The sequence below is a fragment of the Sceloporus occidentalis genome, unplaced genomic scaffold, assembly GCF_023333645.1.
Source record: "Sceloporus occidentalis isolate IW3139 unplaced genomic scaffold, rSceOcc1.0.p SCAF_4, whole genome shotgun sequence".
NCBI lineage: Eukaryota > Metazoa > Chordata > Lepidosauria > Squamata > Phrynosomatidae > Sceloporus > Sceloporus occidentalis.
The window spans coordinates 50,386,646-50,405,631 of NW_028316984.1; the positions used below are offsets into that span (position 1 = coordinate 50,386,646).

At 38.7% G+C, this 18,986-nt stretch overlaps 1 protein-coding gene across 3 annotated transcripts in view; it reads left to right on the forward strand.

Annotated features, from left to right (window-relative positions):
• Positions 1 to 18,986, forward strand: part of CACNB4 (calcium voltage-gated channel auxiliary subunit beta 4) — a 201,599-nt gene that overhangs the window by 167,716 nt on the left and 14,897 nt on the right. For all 3 annotated transcript variants that reach the window (XR_016280870.1, XM_089520026.1, XM_089520027.1), the window contains 4 exons: positions 1,212 to 1,270; positions 9,348 to 9,457; positions 11,633 to 11,784; positions 16,456 to 16,551. Coding sequence is in view for 2 of the 3 variants with exons in the window: in XM_089520026.1 (XP_089376152.1) it covers positions 1,212 to 1,270; positions 9,348 to 9,457; positions 11,633 to 11,784; positions 16,456 to 16,551 (417 nt within the window). In the remaining variant the exon portion in view is untranslated. The remainder of the gene's footprint in view (positions 1 to 1,211; positions 1,271 to 9,347; positions 9,458 to 11,632; positions 11,785 to 16,455; positions 16,552 to 18,986) is intronic.

Sequence of the window (18,986 nt, forward strand, 5' to 3'; positions counted from 1 at the left end):
AAGAATGAAATACAAGTCACCAAAAATACCTTGTGTCTTTCTGGGGGGATTTTTGTTTTTCTATGGAAGGTATAGATGAGACAAAACAAGAGCTTTGCTTCAAGCTTTATGTTCCCTCAGGAACATACTCCTGCAATGCCAAAAATGTTTTTTTATAGTTATTTCTTTTTTTATTATTAAAAACATAAAAACATAAAACACAAAAGCTTGAATACATCAGAACTCTTCTTATCATAGTTAATAATTAATTATTGCACTTTCAATAGTGTCAGACAATACATTGAACATAAACACTTCCCACGTTGCTTTAAACCCTTGTCTCAACTCTGTACAGTATACCTTCACACATTGCTCTTTTTTCTTTTTGTCTACTAAGATTTATATCTTGAGGGTACAAAAACATTTTTAAAAGTGTTTGTTGAATTGCAGCATGGCTGTTCCCCCAACACCAAAGTTTTATTCTCTGCCTCACATCCATTATCCAAGGGTGAGATGTTGTGCGGCTGCATCAGGGCCATCCATGTGTTGCAAGGCTGATCATTTTAGCAGTAGCATATCTGTTAATCCCCACTCTACTTTTTCAATCTCTCTCTACCTTGATCTGTATGATAAACTATATAATATAGAGATCTTTCTTATCAATAAGGCTGACATTTCCAAATAACCCAGAGGACTCAGAGAAGGAATTAAATATGTGGCTGAGAAGTGTCAGATAGCATATAGCATTGTATGAATGTTGTAAAAATAAAGTATTAAAGTTTTCACCTCAAGCTTTTCCCCTTCTGGTGTTTAAATGTGAATGAAACAAGATCCTTCACTGTAGGGGTGGAGGGTGGAGTCCCTCCTACATCTGTTAAGTTTCTGACAGATGCTAGAGTGGGACAGGAATGAAATTGAGTATTGGCAGAATAATTTGGCAAGCAACAGGAAGCATTTATGTACAAAAGAGGTAAGGAGAGCATGTGACATTTAGTGACCTTTTTTTGAAAGTGTAAGGCTGAGTCAGAAGACATAAAAATGTGTATTGCAACCTATTTTATTCCACCTCCATAGCTAGAAAGAATATCTTAACTGATGTTGCACGCACCTTGATTGAAATGTAAAGAGCATTGATTGTTCTCAATGCCCTCACTTTCCACTTCTTTTCTTACCTTGGGCTTCTTTCTTTCTGTTGTCAATCTTCTTTTCTCCATCTTCCGCATCCCTGCAAGGTGACAGACATGATGCAGAAAGCCCTGTTTGACTTCCTGAAGCACAGGTTTGATGGGAGGTGAGGAATACTCTTCTTTTTGATGTCCCTCCCCCATCCCACTTTCCTTTCTGTATTAATGATTCTATCCTGGAACGTCTCTCTGAATGGACTGCAGTGTTTGTACCAGTCAGTGATATAGTACAGGAGTGAGTGGAAATAAGAGCAGGACCTAATGGTAAATATGGGGTGATTTGCAGTAGATTGGCAAGGGTTTCTGGTTCCTAGTTGTCCAATAATGTCAATGACTCACAAACTCATCCCCTTAGGTTGCAACTGGAAATTTGTAGGGAAGCCAACAGAAATCTTTTGCTTGGAAAGACTTGTAAATTGAATTTTTGTATTAATCAAAAGCTCCTGGGCTCAGCCCTTGCTCAGAGTCACCTATTTTTTAAATTTTTATTTATATACCGCTATTCCAAAGATCATAGCGGTGAACAGCAAGTAAGCTAATTAGCAAGTAAACTAATTTGCCCCCAACAGTCTGGGTACTCATTTTAGCGACCTCGGAAGGATGCAAGCCTGAGTCGAGCTTGGGCCCTTTTGCTGGTCTTGAACTCGCAACCTTGTGGTTTTGAGTGAATGGCTGCAGTACAGGCATTTAACCACTGCGCCACCAGGGCTCCATTCCTTAATTCCTTAATTCTTAGCATATGCCCACCTGCCTCAATTTCTGTTTTGTAAATGGCCCCTGTTGCTGTACCTCAGCACCAAAGTAAATCCAGCAAGCCTCAATTCTGTCCATATTCGGTATAATGGTAAATGCAGAACATCACAACAATGCTAAGAAGTAGATGAAAGCCTCCACTGATAACATTTCATCTATAGCAGGGTTTAACTGCTACCCTTTGCACAATTACGTGAGGTATGCTCCACTAATGTATGGCACTGAACTTTAATGAAAGATCCCCAGTTAGATGAAATGCAGTCTTTGGCTTTTAATTAAAAACACAAACAATCTTTCAAAGAAATCTTGCCATTTATAAAACCATAGTGTGAAAGAGGTATTACTTCACTTATTTATAAACAAACAAACATTCCACCAAAGAAAAGGAAAGAAGTATGGAAACCTTGTTATCACTTCATTCATTTGCCCCCAAGCAATGAGGTTCCTCGGTTATCTTGGTTCTTATCTCATTGTCCCTCCACTACAGCATTGTTCCTAGAAAAGCCCCAGAGGTGTGGTCCCTTGTATTACCCCTTCCCTACTCTTTCAATACTGGTCTCTAGCTGCCAATATATTCTATCAGTTAACACTGAAATGAAACCATCTCAGTTATTTTTGTACTGTAACTTGCTGCATTACTTTGAATAGCTGCAGGGATCTAACAGCAGAATTGAATGTTTAGCTGTGATGAATCAAAGCTGAAAGTGGATATAGAGGGAATCTAGTTATTTTTTCCTTGAGAAATACTCAAAGTCTGACTCAGAGGAATCATTGTCATACAACACATAATCAAAGGTCTGAAAAATGACTTTTTATATGTATGTTCAGTTTCTGTGCTGCAGGTTGCTATTAAAAACCATGGAAAAAAATATCTGCCAAAATAATAGTTGTCATGAAGCTAATTATTCCCATCCATACATCTTAATGCTGTTATGCTGTATGCAGGTGATAATACTATAGGTCTTTGCCTGTGACATTGGAGAGACACTGTCAATCAGATTAAATATTGGACTAGATTGGGGTGGGAATTGTATGGTCCTCCAGATGCTTTTGGATAGCATGTCTCAGCAGAGTCAGTCAGGATAGCCGTGGTGAGGCATGCTGGGAATTTCAGTTCAGCATTTGGAAGGCCACATGATTCCCAGTTCTGGAGTAGATGGCAAATAGTCAGACTTGATATAAGGCAGCTTCCTGTGTGATAAGCTGGTGTTTTTTTTATCTTGCCACTAATTTCACATTGCTTTTGGACCTGCCAACCAGTGTGTCTTTCATGCTGTTCTTTGATGGCATTTGAAATAGTGCAAAATAAATGTTCAAAACAGAGACTGTGTCACTAAAGTCACAGAGATAATGGACTAGTAGAGAATTCTGTGTACTATCCCCAGTTGTACTGTGGTTGCAGAAGTGGTTGGATAGAAGAGGCCAGCCCAAGAAGATGCAACAGTGTGGAACAGAGGTGCATGAGGGAAATGGACATCCCACACAGCAATAAAGCTTTTAGCAGGAATGTTGCCTCATTGGGTGGTCTGGTATCTGGCTTCCTTACTTAACTAATCACTACTCTGACCTTTGGCCATGGAAGATTCAGCAATGTAGATATATGGAAATTTGTTTCTGGGTTTACTAGCCTGGGAACTCCTGCTTCTTGTGGAATTGCTTGCTCTTTTTGTAAGAAGGGTGATTTTCATGCCCTGATACTTCCACACTTAATGTAGGTTTGATCTTGCTCCATTGCTCTAACTGCTGGTCTGCAAATCAGCACTTTTTTCCAGACACATCATCTGTTTGTTATTTGCTGTTTACGCAAGTGTTCTCTTTTCTAAATATTCATTTTTGCTAGATAGCTCAGTATTCTGACTAGTTAGGTGATTTTTAAAAATGTATTAAAATGTCAATAAATAACAACGATGGAAGGAAGTCACCTGTCTAAGAAGATAGAAAATGATAAATCAGTATATTAATTAAAAACAGTTTAAAACAAACCTTACCTGTAAGTATAATTTCTAAACATCATACAAAACATATTTCCATAAAATGTGATACTATGAAAGGGGGGGGAGAATAAAAGCTTTTGCAAGTGGGCCTTAGCATATACAATAACGGGAAGCCACTTTTCAGCAAAGCCTTAGGGTTTTTTTTTTTTCATATTCTCCTCAGTTTTTTTCATCAGACAAATATTCCATACTCATCTCCACTGAGAGAGTCCCTGTTTTCTAATTCTTATCCATTTCGTCTTATGATAGTGAGAAAGAAAGCTATTAACCCCTCATATTTCAGCCCTTTATTCCCAGACATAAAGATGGTAACTAAAAGAAGACTAGGTTGGGTAAAAAAGAAGAAGGAAGTTGTTGTCCTTTGGAAAAGAGGCACATACAGTATCTTATCTTCTGTATGTATCTAGCTTTGAGTAGATTGCCAGAATCAAAGATGTGATGAAATCTTTATCTCATTCCCTTCTTTCTCTCTGAGTAGTATATGGTGATAAAAAGATGAGTCAGCAAAGCTTTATTAACGTTCATGAAAATGACAACATCCAAAATCTACACAATATTGATACCTTCATAGGTCAACCAAATGGAAAAAATACATGTTGCAAGCTTCACTGGCTTCTTCATCAGGCAAAGATGATAGCTTGAGTTCATATATCCTCTCAGTTCTGAATGGGATCAAGTAGAATAAGTTATTTCTAAAGAAAATAAAAGATGTTTTAATACCTATGAACCCACTGCAAAGTCTGGTCCCAACTGTGATCCCATTACTTGTTTGACTATGAAGCAGTTCCCAGTGGCCTTTCTTTTTCAGTACCCCTATTAAAAGTGCTTCTGCTGTGCTCAACCTCCCCTCCTCTTACATTTACTCAGGAGCACCAACAATAGTTGGGACTCAAGGGGTTGGGGAGGCTTTAAATGTTGCATGAAGAGCTAATGAACAGTTCCTTGTACAATGTCCAAAACCAAACATATGCATGCATCACCCTGAGTTAAGCACGCATATGTCACCAACAGGATTACAGCCAAAGTTTAAAAGAATTGGCAATCAGGATGAGACAGCCATATGTGTAACCATGGCTTAGTGAGGGAAAGGGTACTGCTTCAGCAGCCATAGTAGGAAGGAAGCCTGAGCTGCATCATGACAGCCACCCTACCTCCAACCTGCAGCTGTCACTCATCTGTGGTAACCAGAAAGTGAATTACATACCTCTGCTTGCCTCTGTCAATGTGTGTGCCTGTTATTAACATTTCATATACAACCATGTGTGTGTTGGGGGGGGCTCACACTTAAGAATTAGAGCACCACTTCCTCGGGTGTGTAGTGCTAGGAAAAGGAACATTAATTCTTGCATTTACTTGAAAAACAATGGAGAAGACACTGTTGGGAAACCATAACCCTTCAGATATTATTATCAAACTGCAAAGGCATTCTTGTTATATTTGATGTAGTTATAGAACTGGATGTGAAACTCAAAATAAACCTAATTGCAGTCTGGCACTTGAGAACCTATTAGGAATAGAGAAAATTTAAACAGTGTGCAGAATATAATGCTGAGTGCAGCCAGTATGTGTTTAGTAGTGAGGAATAAAACTGTAGTTTGAAAAGACTGTGCCCAGAAAATAAAAACTGACCTTGATTTGCTTCAAAATACTGTACATCCAAGCACTGAATATACAGCCAGCCAAGCAAACAGAAAACATATACTTCCCCCTGAAGCCAAGATGCACTGTAATTGATGTGTGCTCAGCTGTAACCATTTTAGAAGGGTCTTATTCTATATATACTAATAACAAATTCAGACTTCATGTGGCTGTTTATGTCACCAAAGCGACACCATCTTCCACAAGTGGGACATATCAGCGGGCTTGGAGAAACTCCAGCTTTGAAGAAATAAACTTTTTAAATAAATAAATGAAATTAAAAACACCCCAGTGTGGACTTAACCTGCTCATTGGGCAGAAAATGACAACTAACTATGGAGGAGAAGGGATGAGGTGAATGGAACAGAGTGGCCTGGAAGAGGGCATGGCTGCAGTCTTGAAGTGAAAGCATTCTGCTCTACAGATTTTTGTTGCTTCATTTGTATATGTAAATATTTATGTGCTACCTCCCCCTTTTATTTAGAACAATGGCACTAAAATGGTGTCAAATTTGTAAAGAGAATTTTCAGATTTTAAAAAGCATATTTCCAAAATTGGTATATCTAATTGTTAACATTACTAGAACAGACTTATTAAATCAATGGGATAAGCCAATACTTATATAAATTGGCTTGATAAACCGATACATAAATTTCATTAATTCAATGGGTGTACTCTGGTTCTAACAATGGCATGTAGCCCTTAGCAATAGCAATAGCAAGTACATTTCTATACCACTTATCAGTGCACTTAAGCACTCGCTAAGCCGTTTACAATGTGTGTAAGCTAACTGCCTCCAACAAGCTGGGTATTCATTTTAGTGACCTCAGAAGGATGCCGAGTCGTCCCTGAGCTCCTGGCTGGTACTGAACTCACAACCTTGTGGTTTATGAGTGAATGGCTACAGTACAGGCATTTAACCACTGTGCCACCAGGGCTACTTAGACTAAATTTCTTCACGAGAAATCTGTACATTAATAGATATGCTATGGTAGGGTGCCTCTCTCTTTAAAATATTATCTCAACTGTGAATTCACATAGAATGCATACATAAGACACTTCTACTTTATTTCAGACTCTTCCTTTACTCTAATGTGGGGTTGAGAATAATACATTCCTTATACAGTTGTAAGGACCTCTTAAAACAATGTATGTGATGTCCTCTGAGCACTTGGATATCTGCTATATCATCCTATGGAACCCAAGAAATCTAACAGAGGAGTCATACTTAGAAAAGTCTCTGGCTCTAGATGATGGCTCCCTTCTGGTATCAGGGCAGCCAATGGCAGATACAGCTGATGAGGAGCTTCAGGAAGATGCCTCCCTCCATTTGAATTGAAGTTCCCTGAGAAGAAACAGCTATTCTTTGCAAAGCATCAACAAGGAAAGCAAAAGAATCAACACTTCTTGCAGAGGCTTAAATGAGAAACACTGAGCAATGAAACACCTACCATCTCAAGGGCAGGCAACTACGAATCTCCTATCAGATGGCGAGAGTTCTTATTATACTCAAGGATTAATTCTTCCTGTATGCTTGGATTTATTTGGATTCTTGACCCCTGAAATTGCTTAATCGATATATATTTTTCTCTTTACTTTTGGCTTTGATTTTCATGAAATTGCTGCTTTCTTGGTTGAGCCTTTGCTACTCCATTCCCTTAATCTCTGATCCAAAACACACTGCAGAAATAATCCACTTTGATAGCCTTCTCTGTCAGAGAGCTCTGGCGCCACAATAAACTACAGTTCCTAGGATTCCCTAGCACTGAGCCAGGGCAGTTAAGGCAGTCTCAAACTGGATTATTTCTGCAGTGTCTTTTGAACCTCTGATGGCCTTCCTAGCTTGTATGATCTGATCTGGCTTGACTTCTGTAACTGTTTCCCCATATTATAGTCTGTATTTCCTGTCACTTGCTCCCTGTAAGATAGGACAAATGGAAATAATATGTGCTCTTTTCTTCTGAATGAAGCCTGGAGAACAAAATTTGGTACTGTCCTGGTCACACCTTAATTTTGAGATAACAAGTCTATTATATTTGAAGAACACTAGAGCCAGCATGGTGCAGTTGTTTGAGCATTGGACTATAACTCTGGAGTTTAGGGTGTTAATTCCCTACTAGACTATAGAAACTCACTGGGTGATCTTGGGTGAATCACACTTTCTCTGGCCCAGAAAACCCTGTGATAACTTCATCTTAGAAACGACTTGAAGGCACACAACAATAACAACAACAACAGCAATAAAGTCTTGTCTACCAATGGAGAATTAGTGGTTCTATCAATGGAGATATGATGAAGGAAAGCTCCAGCCCAGCTGCATGGTAACAGGTTAGCATTGGTGGCAGTCTGACCCTTTGTCTTACCTTATTCAAATGCCAGTCAAATAAGATTATACTAGCAGTGTCACTTGTGCAGAGTACCTGGAAGAGAGAGTGTCTGGAAAGCCCTGTGTCCAAGAGAGGCTATTTTAGCCTCTTTGCTCAGTAGCAGATCAGGGGAAAGAGACCTTCCTATATAATAATCTTATTTCCCTGCAGCTTGTTGCATGACTTTCAAAGCAAACATTTATGTTAAATGTGGAACACAGAGCAGGTGTTCTGTCACTGCTGCTGTCAGATGTCTTTCAGTACAGCATATGACTATGGTAACTGGACGTCATTGTTTTCTTATAGGAAACCATGGCAACTGTCAATGGCAAGTCAAGGGTTGCTATGAATAAATCCTTTGTAGAGTATATTTTTGTATCATATGTGGAAGATACTGTGGCGCATCAAAAACCAAAAAGTATCAGCTATAACTTTTAGGCACAAAAGAAGACGTGAGACACCATCCTAAGTGCATCTGAATTCATCTTTCTCTTCTACAGAATAGTGCTTCTGACAAACTGAGGACCCTCGTGCTCCCAAGTATTTCCCCACATGAGTAGTATTGGACTGCTAAAAAACAACAACACACAACACCCTGAAACTTGGAACATGATCACAGTTCACAGGAGAGGAAAGCTTTTGAGGTGCTATGGCTGAGCCAACACAAGAAGCATAAACGGGGGGGGGGGGGGGATAATGAAGCAGCTGGGTTCTGAAAACATGAAGCAGTTTTGGTCCTGCTAAAACTCTTCTGCAGTATTGGCCTACAATGGAATGCTAACACAATTAGAGACAAGTCACGGCAAACCTCAGGCTTGAGCACTCTTTCTCACCTTCCTCATTTGCAAAGAACAGATCAGTCACTCTTGAGGAAGATTTTGCTTGCTTGGAATGAGGGAAATTTCTGATGCTGGCAACTCAAAGGTTGCAACAGAATGCACAACAGTTAACAAAGAACATGTGAAACTACTGATTTGATAGTGTCCTTACTGTATTGGTCTATGGACCAGCATCTCAAGCCAAGAAATTTAGAATCTAAAAATTTAGATGGATCTTATTTCTGATTATTTTAATAGAATATACAGGCAAGTAATGGTGTCTAGGATTACACAGAGTAGATACATTGTGGAAGAATAAAAAACAATACAGTATTTCTGGTTTGCTGCTAATCTTGTCTGCTGGTGTCACAGGCTGACTATTGTTTTTGATTAATAGAAGGCTATTGGTTTTCTTCTTTTTCTTCCATACAGATTTCTTGTCACAGAAGTTGTTAATAGGCATTTTGCTACACTTGTTTGCCACAAAAATGTATTAATTGATAAACTTCCATGGTTCCTTTAGATAGCAATGATGTAAGTGGTGATCCAGCACAAATTTTCACACAAAAGTCCTGACTGAGGTTCTTGTGCTCTATTCCTATGTTTTTCTTATAGGATATCAATAACTAGAGTGACAGCTGACATTTCCCTTGCTAAGAGGTCTGTTCTAAATAATCCAAGCAAGAGGGCAATAATTGAGCGGTCAAACACCAGGTCCAGTTTAGGTAAGAGATTAAATCCTTTCAAGATCTTTCTTTCATTGTGGACCTCAAGGGGAAATGTGTGATATTTCTAGGCCCACTTAGTTTCATCAGAGGAGCTATGACATATGTCCCAAGTAAATTCTTGTATGCTGATGGTTGATGACTGTCAACTTGAGACACAAAGGCATGGATTTGCCCTAAGATCTCAAAATTATCTCTGCCTCAGGGTTCTCCTTTATAGATCTCTCACCCAATATTTCCCTAAGGCTGTCAGTATATTATCTTGTCTTGTTTTCCCCTCCTCTGAACAAAACATGTTTCTGTGTTCCTCCTGCAAGAATCTCCACAAGATATCTTGGTGTGCAAAAGGCAGGCCCTTTTCTTCTCATTCTTTGTGTTGCCAAGGATGAGAAAACATGGATTTTCTCCCTAATGGAAGTTGATGATTGTACAATGAGGCCTAAAACTGCCTATGGGACTTATAATAATAATAATAATAATAATAATAATAATAATAATAATAATAATATAGTTTATTTGTAACCCGCTTTTCCAAAACTTTGATCAAAGTGACGAACAGTCATCTATAAAAACATTCCAATAAAATCAATTAAAAACAGCATTAAAAACAACATAGTAATACTAACGACAAAAGGGCCAGATGGAAGGGGAAATCGATATATACAGTCCGGGGTCATCAATGAAAAGGGGTAAGAGAAGATTTTCACGGTGGGAAGGCTTGGGAAAAGAAATACGTCTTCAGATTCTTTTTAAAAAGAGCTAAGGATGTGGTGGAGCGAAGCTCATCTGGGAGACTATTCCAAGATCTTGGGGCCACGATAGAGAATGCCCTCTGTGAGGTCCTCGCATAGCGTGTCACTGGGACCTTCAACAATTTCATCCCTGTTGATCTGAGTGTGCGGGGCGGATTATATGGGGAGAGGCGGTCCTCCAAGTACCCTGGGCCCAAGCCATTTAGGGCTTCATAGGACATTACCAACACCTTGTATTGAGCCCGGAAGCAAATAGGCAGCCAATGAAGATCTTTCAAGATGGGTGTTATATGGTCAGACCTGGAACAACCAGCGACCAGTCTCGCTGCCATATTCTGCACTAACTGTAGCTTCCGGGTTTGGCACAAGGGTTGCCCCATGTAGAGCGCATTACAGAAATCCAATCGAGAGGTTACCAGAGCATATACCACAGTTTCAAGGTCTCTCTGGACCAGGTAGGGACGCAGCTGGCGTATCAGCCGAAGCTGATAACAAGCGCTCCTGACCGTCACATCCACCTGAGATGTCAGCTGGAGCGACGAGTCCAGGGGCACTCCCAAGCTGTGGACCGAGTCCTTCAAGGGGAGCGTGACCCCGTTCAGGACCGGATGGCAAATCTCACCACCCAGACCCGGGGAACCTATCGCCAGTACTTCTGTTTTCTCTGGATTCACACTGAGTTTGTTTTCCCTCATCCAGCCCATTACTGACTCCAAGCAGACATTTAGAGGAGAGATGCGATCCCTAGTTACTGCATCAGTCGGGGACACAGAGAAACATATTTGGGTGTCATCAGCATACTGATAACACCGCGTCCTGTGTCTCCGGATGATCTCTCCCAGCGGTTCTATGGTGCACCACAAGCCTTGTCTAAACTGCCTACCATTTTTAAAAAATCATCTGAAGTCATATATATGGGGATAAGAACATATTGTTGACTATCTTGTGTTAGTAAACAATATTCCATACTTATTATGTAAGCATTAGTGCATAATGAGAATCAGCACGAGAAACTACAAAACAAACTGGACATGATACAGATTGAATCTCCCTTATCTGAAATACTTCAGACCAGACGTGTTTTGGATTTTGGAGTTTTTTGGATTTTGGAATATTTGCGTATACATAATGAGATATCTTACCCTGAAGGTAATTTTATACACAATATTTTTTAATAATTTTGTTTGTGAAACAAAGTTTGTGTACACTGAACCATCAGAAAGCTAAGGTGTCACTATCTCAGCCACCCATGTGGACAATTTTGGAATTTGGAATATTTTGGGTTTGGAATCATAGAGTTGGAAGAGACGTGGAGGGTCTTTTTGTATAATGGTAAGACACTGCAGATTTTGAATGTACAGTGTAACGATTCTGGTTTATTCTAGGATATCACGATCATAATCTCTGGCTTTTCCTTTTGCAGCGGAAGTGCAAAGTGAGATAGAACGAATTTTTGAATTGGCACGATCCTTACAACTGGTTGTTCTAGATGCAGATACAATCAATCATCCAGCACAACTTATTAAGACATCCTTAGCTCCAATTATTGTCCATGTTAAAGTATCATCTCCAAAGGTAATATCTGTCTGTCTCTTATCTTTCTGATTCTAAGTACAAGTAATCAAGGGTCCCTACTAGAGGCGTACTCTTATCATTTGTACTCTCTATGTGATCTAGGATCTAGTTTTCTGGTCCTGACCAGGAATAAGGCAGAATAATCTCAGAGTAAAGACATTAGTAAAGAGTGGAGATGCTTTCATGTTCTAGACTTCTCTCAGAAAGCTGGTGAGGAAGTTCTAAAGGTGGGTGCTAGCTCCAACTTCCCGTTATTGTGGTTTCTTCCAGTATAGCCTTCTGTCTCTGCTCATCTCTAGCCTTGTCTGGTTTCTAACACCATACTGTGAAATAGGATTCTCTATGTGGGAATACTAGATGATTTACAAGTAGGCAATATTTCCCACCAGTTCATATCAAGTTAAGCTTTAAGCTTGCTCTTATAGGATAGTAAAGGGAATGTATTATGAACTGATAATTTCTACACCTAATTTTCCTTAGTTAATGAATTCGAGGTATTATTTGTAGGCAAGCTGTTATTTCTCAGCTTCAGATAGAAAACATGTATTTTTATACACACACACACACACACACACACACACAGCAGTTAACAAGAATTGATTCCAAAAGATAGTGATTTCCTGACTACTGTTGCAGTATGTTTGTTGTAACACAGTAATTTTCTTGATTTAAACTCGTAATATGAAAAAATACTTCACAGTAGGATGTAAATCATATTCACTGATTTTATCATCCTTGACAAGAAAGATGTTTCAACATGGTTAACCCTGTAGGATTTTTCACATTTTGCTAAAATCATATTTAACAGCTGAGGGGAGGGATTTGTGAAAAAAGCCAAGCGTTTTCCATGCATAAACATTTTTGTACAAATTAAATTTTTACTTCCTTATCCCCAAATGCTAAAAATTATTGAAAACTCTCAATATTTCACAGCAGGAGAAAAATGTATAAAATAATAGGTTTCTGCATGGATGCAAGGATGAGGTTGTTCTGTGAATTGCTGCTACTTTTTTATTTTATTTTTTATTTTATTTTTTTAAACAGCAACTATGGGCAGTCAGGGGGGGAACAGCATAGATCAAGGCCAAGTCACAGGGAGTGTAACTTGTTGCCACTACCCCTTCTCTGAAATCTTGTCTTCCCACAAAAGTGTTTGTTCCCCATGAAACAGAAAACCTACATACTTAAGCTTATTAAAAGACATTGCCATATTAGTCCGAAATATCAGCATGCAAAGAGATCTTGTAGCACATTTGAGACTAATGGAAAGAAATAAGCTGGTAGCATGAGCTTTCGTAGACTTAAGCCTAATTCCTTAGATGCATACTTAAGCTTATGGCTGTGATTCTGTACAGTTACTTGAAAGTAAGTCCCACTGAACTCAGTTAAGATTCTGACATGATACACTAAGGAGTGGATTATTGGTCCTTACTTTGTTCTTCTCTCTGTTGTTGTTGTTGTTGTTGTTGTTGTATGCCTTTAAGTCATTATGGCAGCCCTAAAAACTTGGGGGAGAGAAGATGTTTAGATAGGGACTCAGCTTTGAGGTAAATGCTCAGATCCTTCCACGTCTCTGCAGTCTGATCCAAATCCATTTGTCTCACTCACATACCATAGCTGTAAATTTTTTTAAAAAAAGTCAGGACTTTCAATTGTGAAACTCCAATCTGATGTATAGTCATTGAATCAGACAACAGTTTTACTCAACTAAATCTGTCATCTTGAAAGTGTTTGGTTTAATTTCAACACATTGTTTGCATATTTATTGGTACTTAACCTGCCTTGATGTTATCAAACATTCCTCTGGTTTAATCATTGTGCCAGGTACCTGTTCTGCTGTAACAAAAGAATTGGTACTTCAAAGATGGTGGCCTAACAAGGGAAGGAATGTTATGACAACTAAGAAAGTTCATTTTCTCGCTCTCTTTCCTCCCCTGGGTTGAGGGGATGCCTTGACAATGGAATGAAATTATAGCATGTTGAAAAGTACTGCAGAACATCCAATTCTGCCCACCTTTCAAATGCTAATTTCGAACTCACGTAAGAAACCTATAATGAGCTAATCAAAATCTGTAAATGTTTAAAATGTACCCTTAACAGAGAGAGAGGAGAAGGAGAAAAATATGCATTGAATATTTTTTTAAATGAGATTTTAAAAGTATGATTCCAAAGAAAAGAAACAGAAAAAAGAGGGAAAAGGGAAGATAAAAGGGAACTACATAGGAAATGGAAAATAAAACAATGGCCCACAGATTGGAAATGCTCAATATATATTCCAGTCCTCAAGAGAGAGGACACCAGAGATTGCAGTAACCACAGGACCATTGCATTAATCTTCCATGCAAGCATACTTGATGCTCAAAATTCTACCACAAAGACTTACTTTTACCATATTTGAAGCAAAAAAGGCAAGATGTTTATGCTGGATTCAGAAAAGGAAGAGGCACTAGGGATCATATTTCAAACACGCATTGGATAATAGTGCAACCAAAGAATTTCAAAGAAAAACACCCTGTGCTTTATAGATTAAAAACTATGGTTTGCTCTTAAAGACTTAACTTTCCTAGACCATCACAAATAAGGCTTGAACTGCCCCTAGAAGCCAAGATGACTAAACTGAGACTGTTGTACTTTAGACACATCATGAGAAGGCATGACTCACTAGTAAAGACAATAATGCTTGGTAGGATAGAAGGCAGTAGCAAAAGTGGAAGACTGCCTTCCAGATGGATAGGCTCAATCAAAGCAACAGCTATGAGTCTGCAAGACCTGAGAAGGTTGGTTGATGATAGGATGCTAAAGATCTTACTGGTTTTATTCCACAGAGGCAGTGCTTAGGATTTTAAAAAGAGATAAAAGCAAGAGTGGCAACAGATTGCTGCTGTGCTGCTCAGCCTCCTGTCCTTAAAAAGAAGGTGAATACCTACCTTATGAATTTATTAGCTGAGTCGAATTTTCAAACTTAAATATGGTGACAAGCAGATGGCTAAAATCTCAAAAGGGGGAAAACACCACAGACAACAGTGGGATGAAGATTTAAGTGAGGTACAAAACTGAAAAAGTCAAATGTTCCTAATATAAAAGGTAAAGCAAAAGAATTGTTGAGAACAAACATGGTATAGATCTCTAAAATTCTTATTAATTTTATTCTGGGTAAATTACATTTTAATATGAGGTCTACAGATTTTAGGGAAGAGCAAACATAATAGATGTCTAGCTGAATACCAAACCTGTGAACTTCAGAAATCAACAGCATTTCTGCAGTATGTCAAGCTTTCCAAGCAGATAGTATGCAAAATCTGTAATATATCCAAAATACAATTAGAACAATTCTCAGTGAAGTCAATTTCATTTTTTAAAATAACCTACAAAAATACAAATTATCTGAGGCTTTCAAGCTTCTATACAAGGAGACAGAATATAAGACTTCTGGAAAGTCCAAAAAGGTCTTACAATGTCCAGTCAAAAATAAACAAACTAATGTTACTGGTAGAATGAAAGACTGTAAAAGTACTTGAAACTGTATATAAACCCACTGCAGAGAAAAGCTTTCCACAGATTTGGGAGCAGTTTAGAATGTGCGAAAGAGATTACAAATCAAGATGGAGCCATGATGCTTCGCACATTAACTTTAAGATCCTTGTCATCATACTGAGATCTCTTAGAAAGCCACATTGAATGCACTGTAATAACAAATTTTGTACTTAACAATGACAAGAGCAGAAGTTTCTCTTCCATCTTTTGTCCTTTTCTTTTTTTTTTTTTTTTGAGTATTACTTTTTAAAAAGTTCATCTTTCAATATATATGTATAAAATAAAATCCAAGGGACAATCGGATTTCAGCCTAACTTTGACTCATACACAAACTCATCTAAAATGTTTCATTCATCTTTGAGCTTTCCACTGTATTATTTTTAGTACCTGGAAGAGTATTCTTTGTTCTCCATAAAGCTCTTTACTTTTCACTTAAGATAAGCATTTACACCATCCTTTTGTCACTACAACTTTTACCTTATGCAATATCTTGCTTGCCCTTCATCAGGCTGCTGTGTTCCACTGTGGTGTTCTGTCTAGCACTTGAAGTATTTATCTTGGTAAAAATTAAAATTCCGTATCAGTAAATGTAAGCACAGCTCTAGCCAAGCCTTTGTCAAGGTCCAGTGTCACTAGTGTAAAGTTCCCAAGGACAGAGGTCTTGGAATGCTTACTTTGACTTCTAACGAGCATAATAGAGCAATAACATTGAGAACTTGATTTCAGGAAGATGCCAAAGGTGGGATACAGATTAGGCTCATGCAGGGGGAAAAAAGCAAACAGAAGGGGAATTAATTGCCCTCTCTTTCCTATAACAGCCCTTCTAACTGCCTAAAATGCTATACCCAGTGTCAAGAGAACTTTCTGAATAGGATGAGGTGCAGTATGAAGGAGAATCCCTGAATCCCTGATCCAAATCCATACTGAATAACAGCTAACTGGCACACTAAGGGCCTGTACAGACAGGCCAAAATAAAGCTGCTTCAGGTCACTTGGGAGGTATGCTGTTTAAATGATGCATGCATCCTATGAGTCTGGAAGCTGCGCCAAAGCCTACTTTAGTTTACTCTGCAAAGCATGATCTGCCTCAAGTCTGGAAATAATCTCACCATCATGTTTGCATTCTCCTCCTTTTAGGTCTTGCAGAGACTGATCAAGTCAAGAGGAAAGTCACAAAGCAAACACTTAAATGTCCAGTTGGTTGCAGCAGATAAACTTGCACAGTGTCCACCGGTAAGTGCAAGCCTGGGAAAGATGTTCATTCTGAGCAGAGTGTGTGTGTGTGCATTCCTCACATGGATTCATACATTAGCAGAAGCTGTCATATTGACATAACACCCCTTTCATGCCAGGGCACTCCCTTTACTGACTGGTGTAAAAATGGCGGTTGTCAAGCCTTGAATGTGTCAGAAAATAGGTCAAGTGTCTCACAAAGAGAAGTGCTCATTTTTCCACCTCCTTTTGATGTTTGGAGTGGTGATGCACTAAGATGTTTAAGGTTACAATAATGACAAGGTCTAGAGTTCCTTTCTCCATCACAGCACCAAAGGAATGTGCACTGGGAGAATAAAAGGGCTCTCAGGTTATGAGAGTCCAAGTGTTTTATGTTACTGTCACAGTAAGAAATTTTCCACAGATGTGTATTTGTTGCAGCAAAGGGAAAGAAAAACCCAGCGCCAGCTATCCAAATAATACTCAGTTGTAACTACAATGAAGATAGAAAGTAAGTAAGTGTCAGAGGAAGACAATAACAATGCCCCTCTGAACTAATCTAGCCAAGAAAACTCTGTTATAGGTTTGGGTTGCCATAAGTCTGAAACAACTTGAACACAGTGGCAGACCCTTCTATGCTTGTAGCATCAACACTACCTTCTTTTGGAAGTCATACTTATGTAAATTGTCATTTTCTTATTTTGTCCTTTTCCCCATTTTGTAGCAGGACCAAAAAGATGATCTGAAATATCTGCCATGCAGCACTGTAAGATGCAACTCTTAGCCATCTCTGCTGCCTTTCAAAACACAGTTTGATATTAAAGAGCAAAGTTGGATATTACAAATTATTGTAATAAAGAAGAGCAACACATGAACATGCACAGCTACTTCCTCCAAGAAGCCTGAAATAATATCCAAATTCTGTAGCCCTTTCAGCAAAAAATGACCACCAATTCATGTATCCAGTTTACAATATTTTGTACAAAAATATAAAAGATTTTACATTAAAATATTTTCAAAAATATTCCATGTATATAATAACATATTTTAACTCCTTTTATAAAAAAACATTTTATGCAAAATATCAGACATTTTGGCATGGACACCCAGCTTCAGTTGTGAAGTTAATACAGATAAAAGTGCTCAAATACTGGGCTTGCAACCCTCTGGAAGTTCCCAGTAACCAAGTTAACCCTGCTGATAAACAGCAACACTTGTTTTAACTCTCACTTAACATTGGTCTTTATCACACGTGAGACTGGAACTCCAATCCAGAGCCAATCCAATGTGAAGGGGAAGCAGAGTCGATTCGAATCCAAGGCAATTCACGTGATGAATTATCACATGTGAAGAACGAAATTGTGATTCCTGAGTCATAGCGGAGTGAGTACACATTAAATTATCAAACCGGTACATACCATGCAGATTCAATGATTCGAATTGGGACCCTTGTGCATGCTCAGTGGGGCTCTGAATGCATCCTGAACCTTTACACTTCCAGGGTGAAAAAGGGGGCCACTTCCTGGTTCCAGTTTCACGTGCTAGCCTCACGTGAATGATAGGGAATGTCACCTATCCCTACATGCCCTCTGCTTCATCCAAATGTGTCACCTATCTCTAAATGCCCTCTGCTTCATCCAAATGTATCACTGGCAAAATTATTATTATTATTATTATTATTATTATTATTATTATTATTTTGCAGTGAAATAAAATTAATAATAATAATAATAATATTTCCATAATAATAATAATAATAATAATATTTCCATAATAATAATAATAATAATAATAATAATAATACATTTCACTGCAAAATAATCAGTGTAGAAGCTGCAGGTTTACTTGTAAGTAAATCCTTTGGATCTGAAGGAAACCCATTTTGGAGGAGTGCAGAAATGATCCAGTTGCCCTTATTCTCCATACTCCCTAAAGTACCTCCTCCCTGAATCCAATCCACTCTCCTTCTCTTTGTAACAGTTGCCTTCTCTTAGGTTGCATCCGCACTGGGAAAATAATCCAGTTTCACTCCACTTTAACTGTCCTGGCTCAGTGCTATGGAATTCTGGGAACTGTAGTGTCATGAGACATTGAGCCTTCTCTGCCCGAGAGCTCTAGTGCCTCAGCAAACTAATAACTGCAAAACCCTCCATGTGATAAGGACCATTGGTGCTAGATTCCATTTTTGCCTCTAATGTGGACATTAACAAAACTACATTCACCCTGGTTTCTCCCTACTTCTCTCAAAGCTGGGGTAGGAAACATATGTTGTTGGGCTACAAGTCCCAGCAGCCCTCGTCAGCATTGCCAGTGGGGAGTTGCTAGGAGCTGCATTTCAGCAACTTCTGGGGAGCTGCATGTTTCTCAGAGCTGCTGTAAACTTATATATCAGTTTCTGTTCACTGAAAGTTTGATGTTTGGGCTTGAGCATGCTTTACTCTGCATAGGGTCAAACT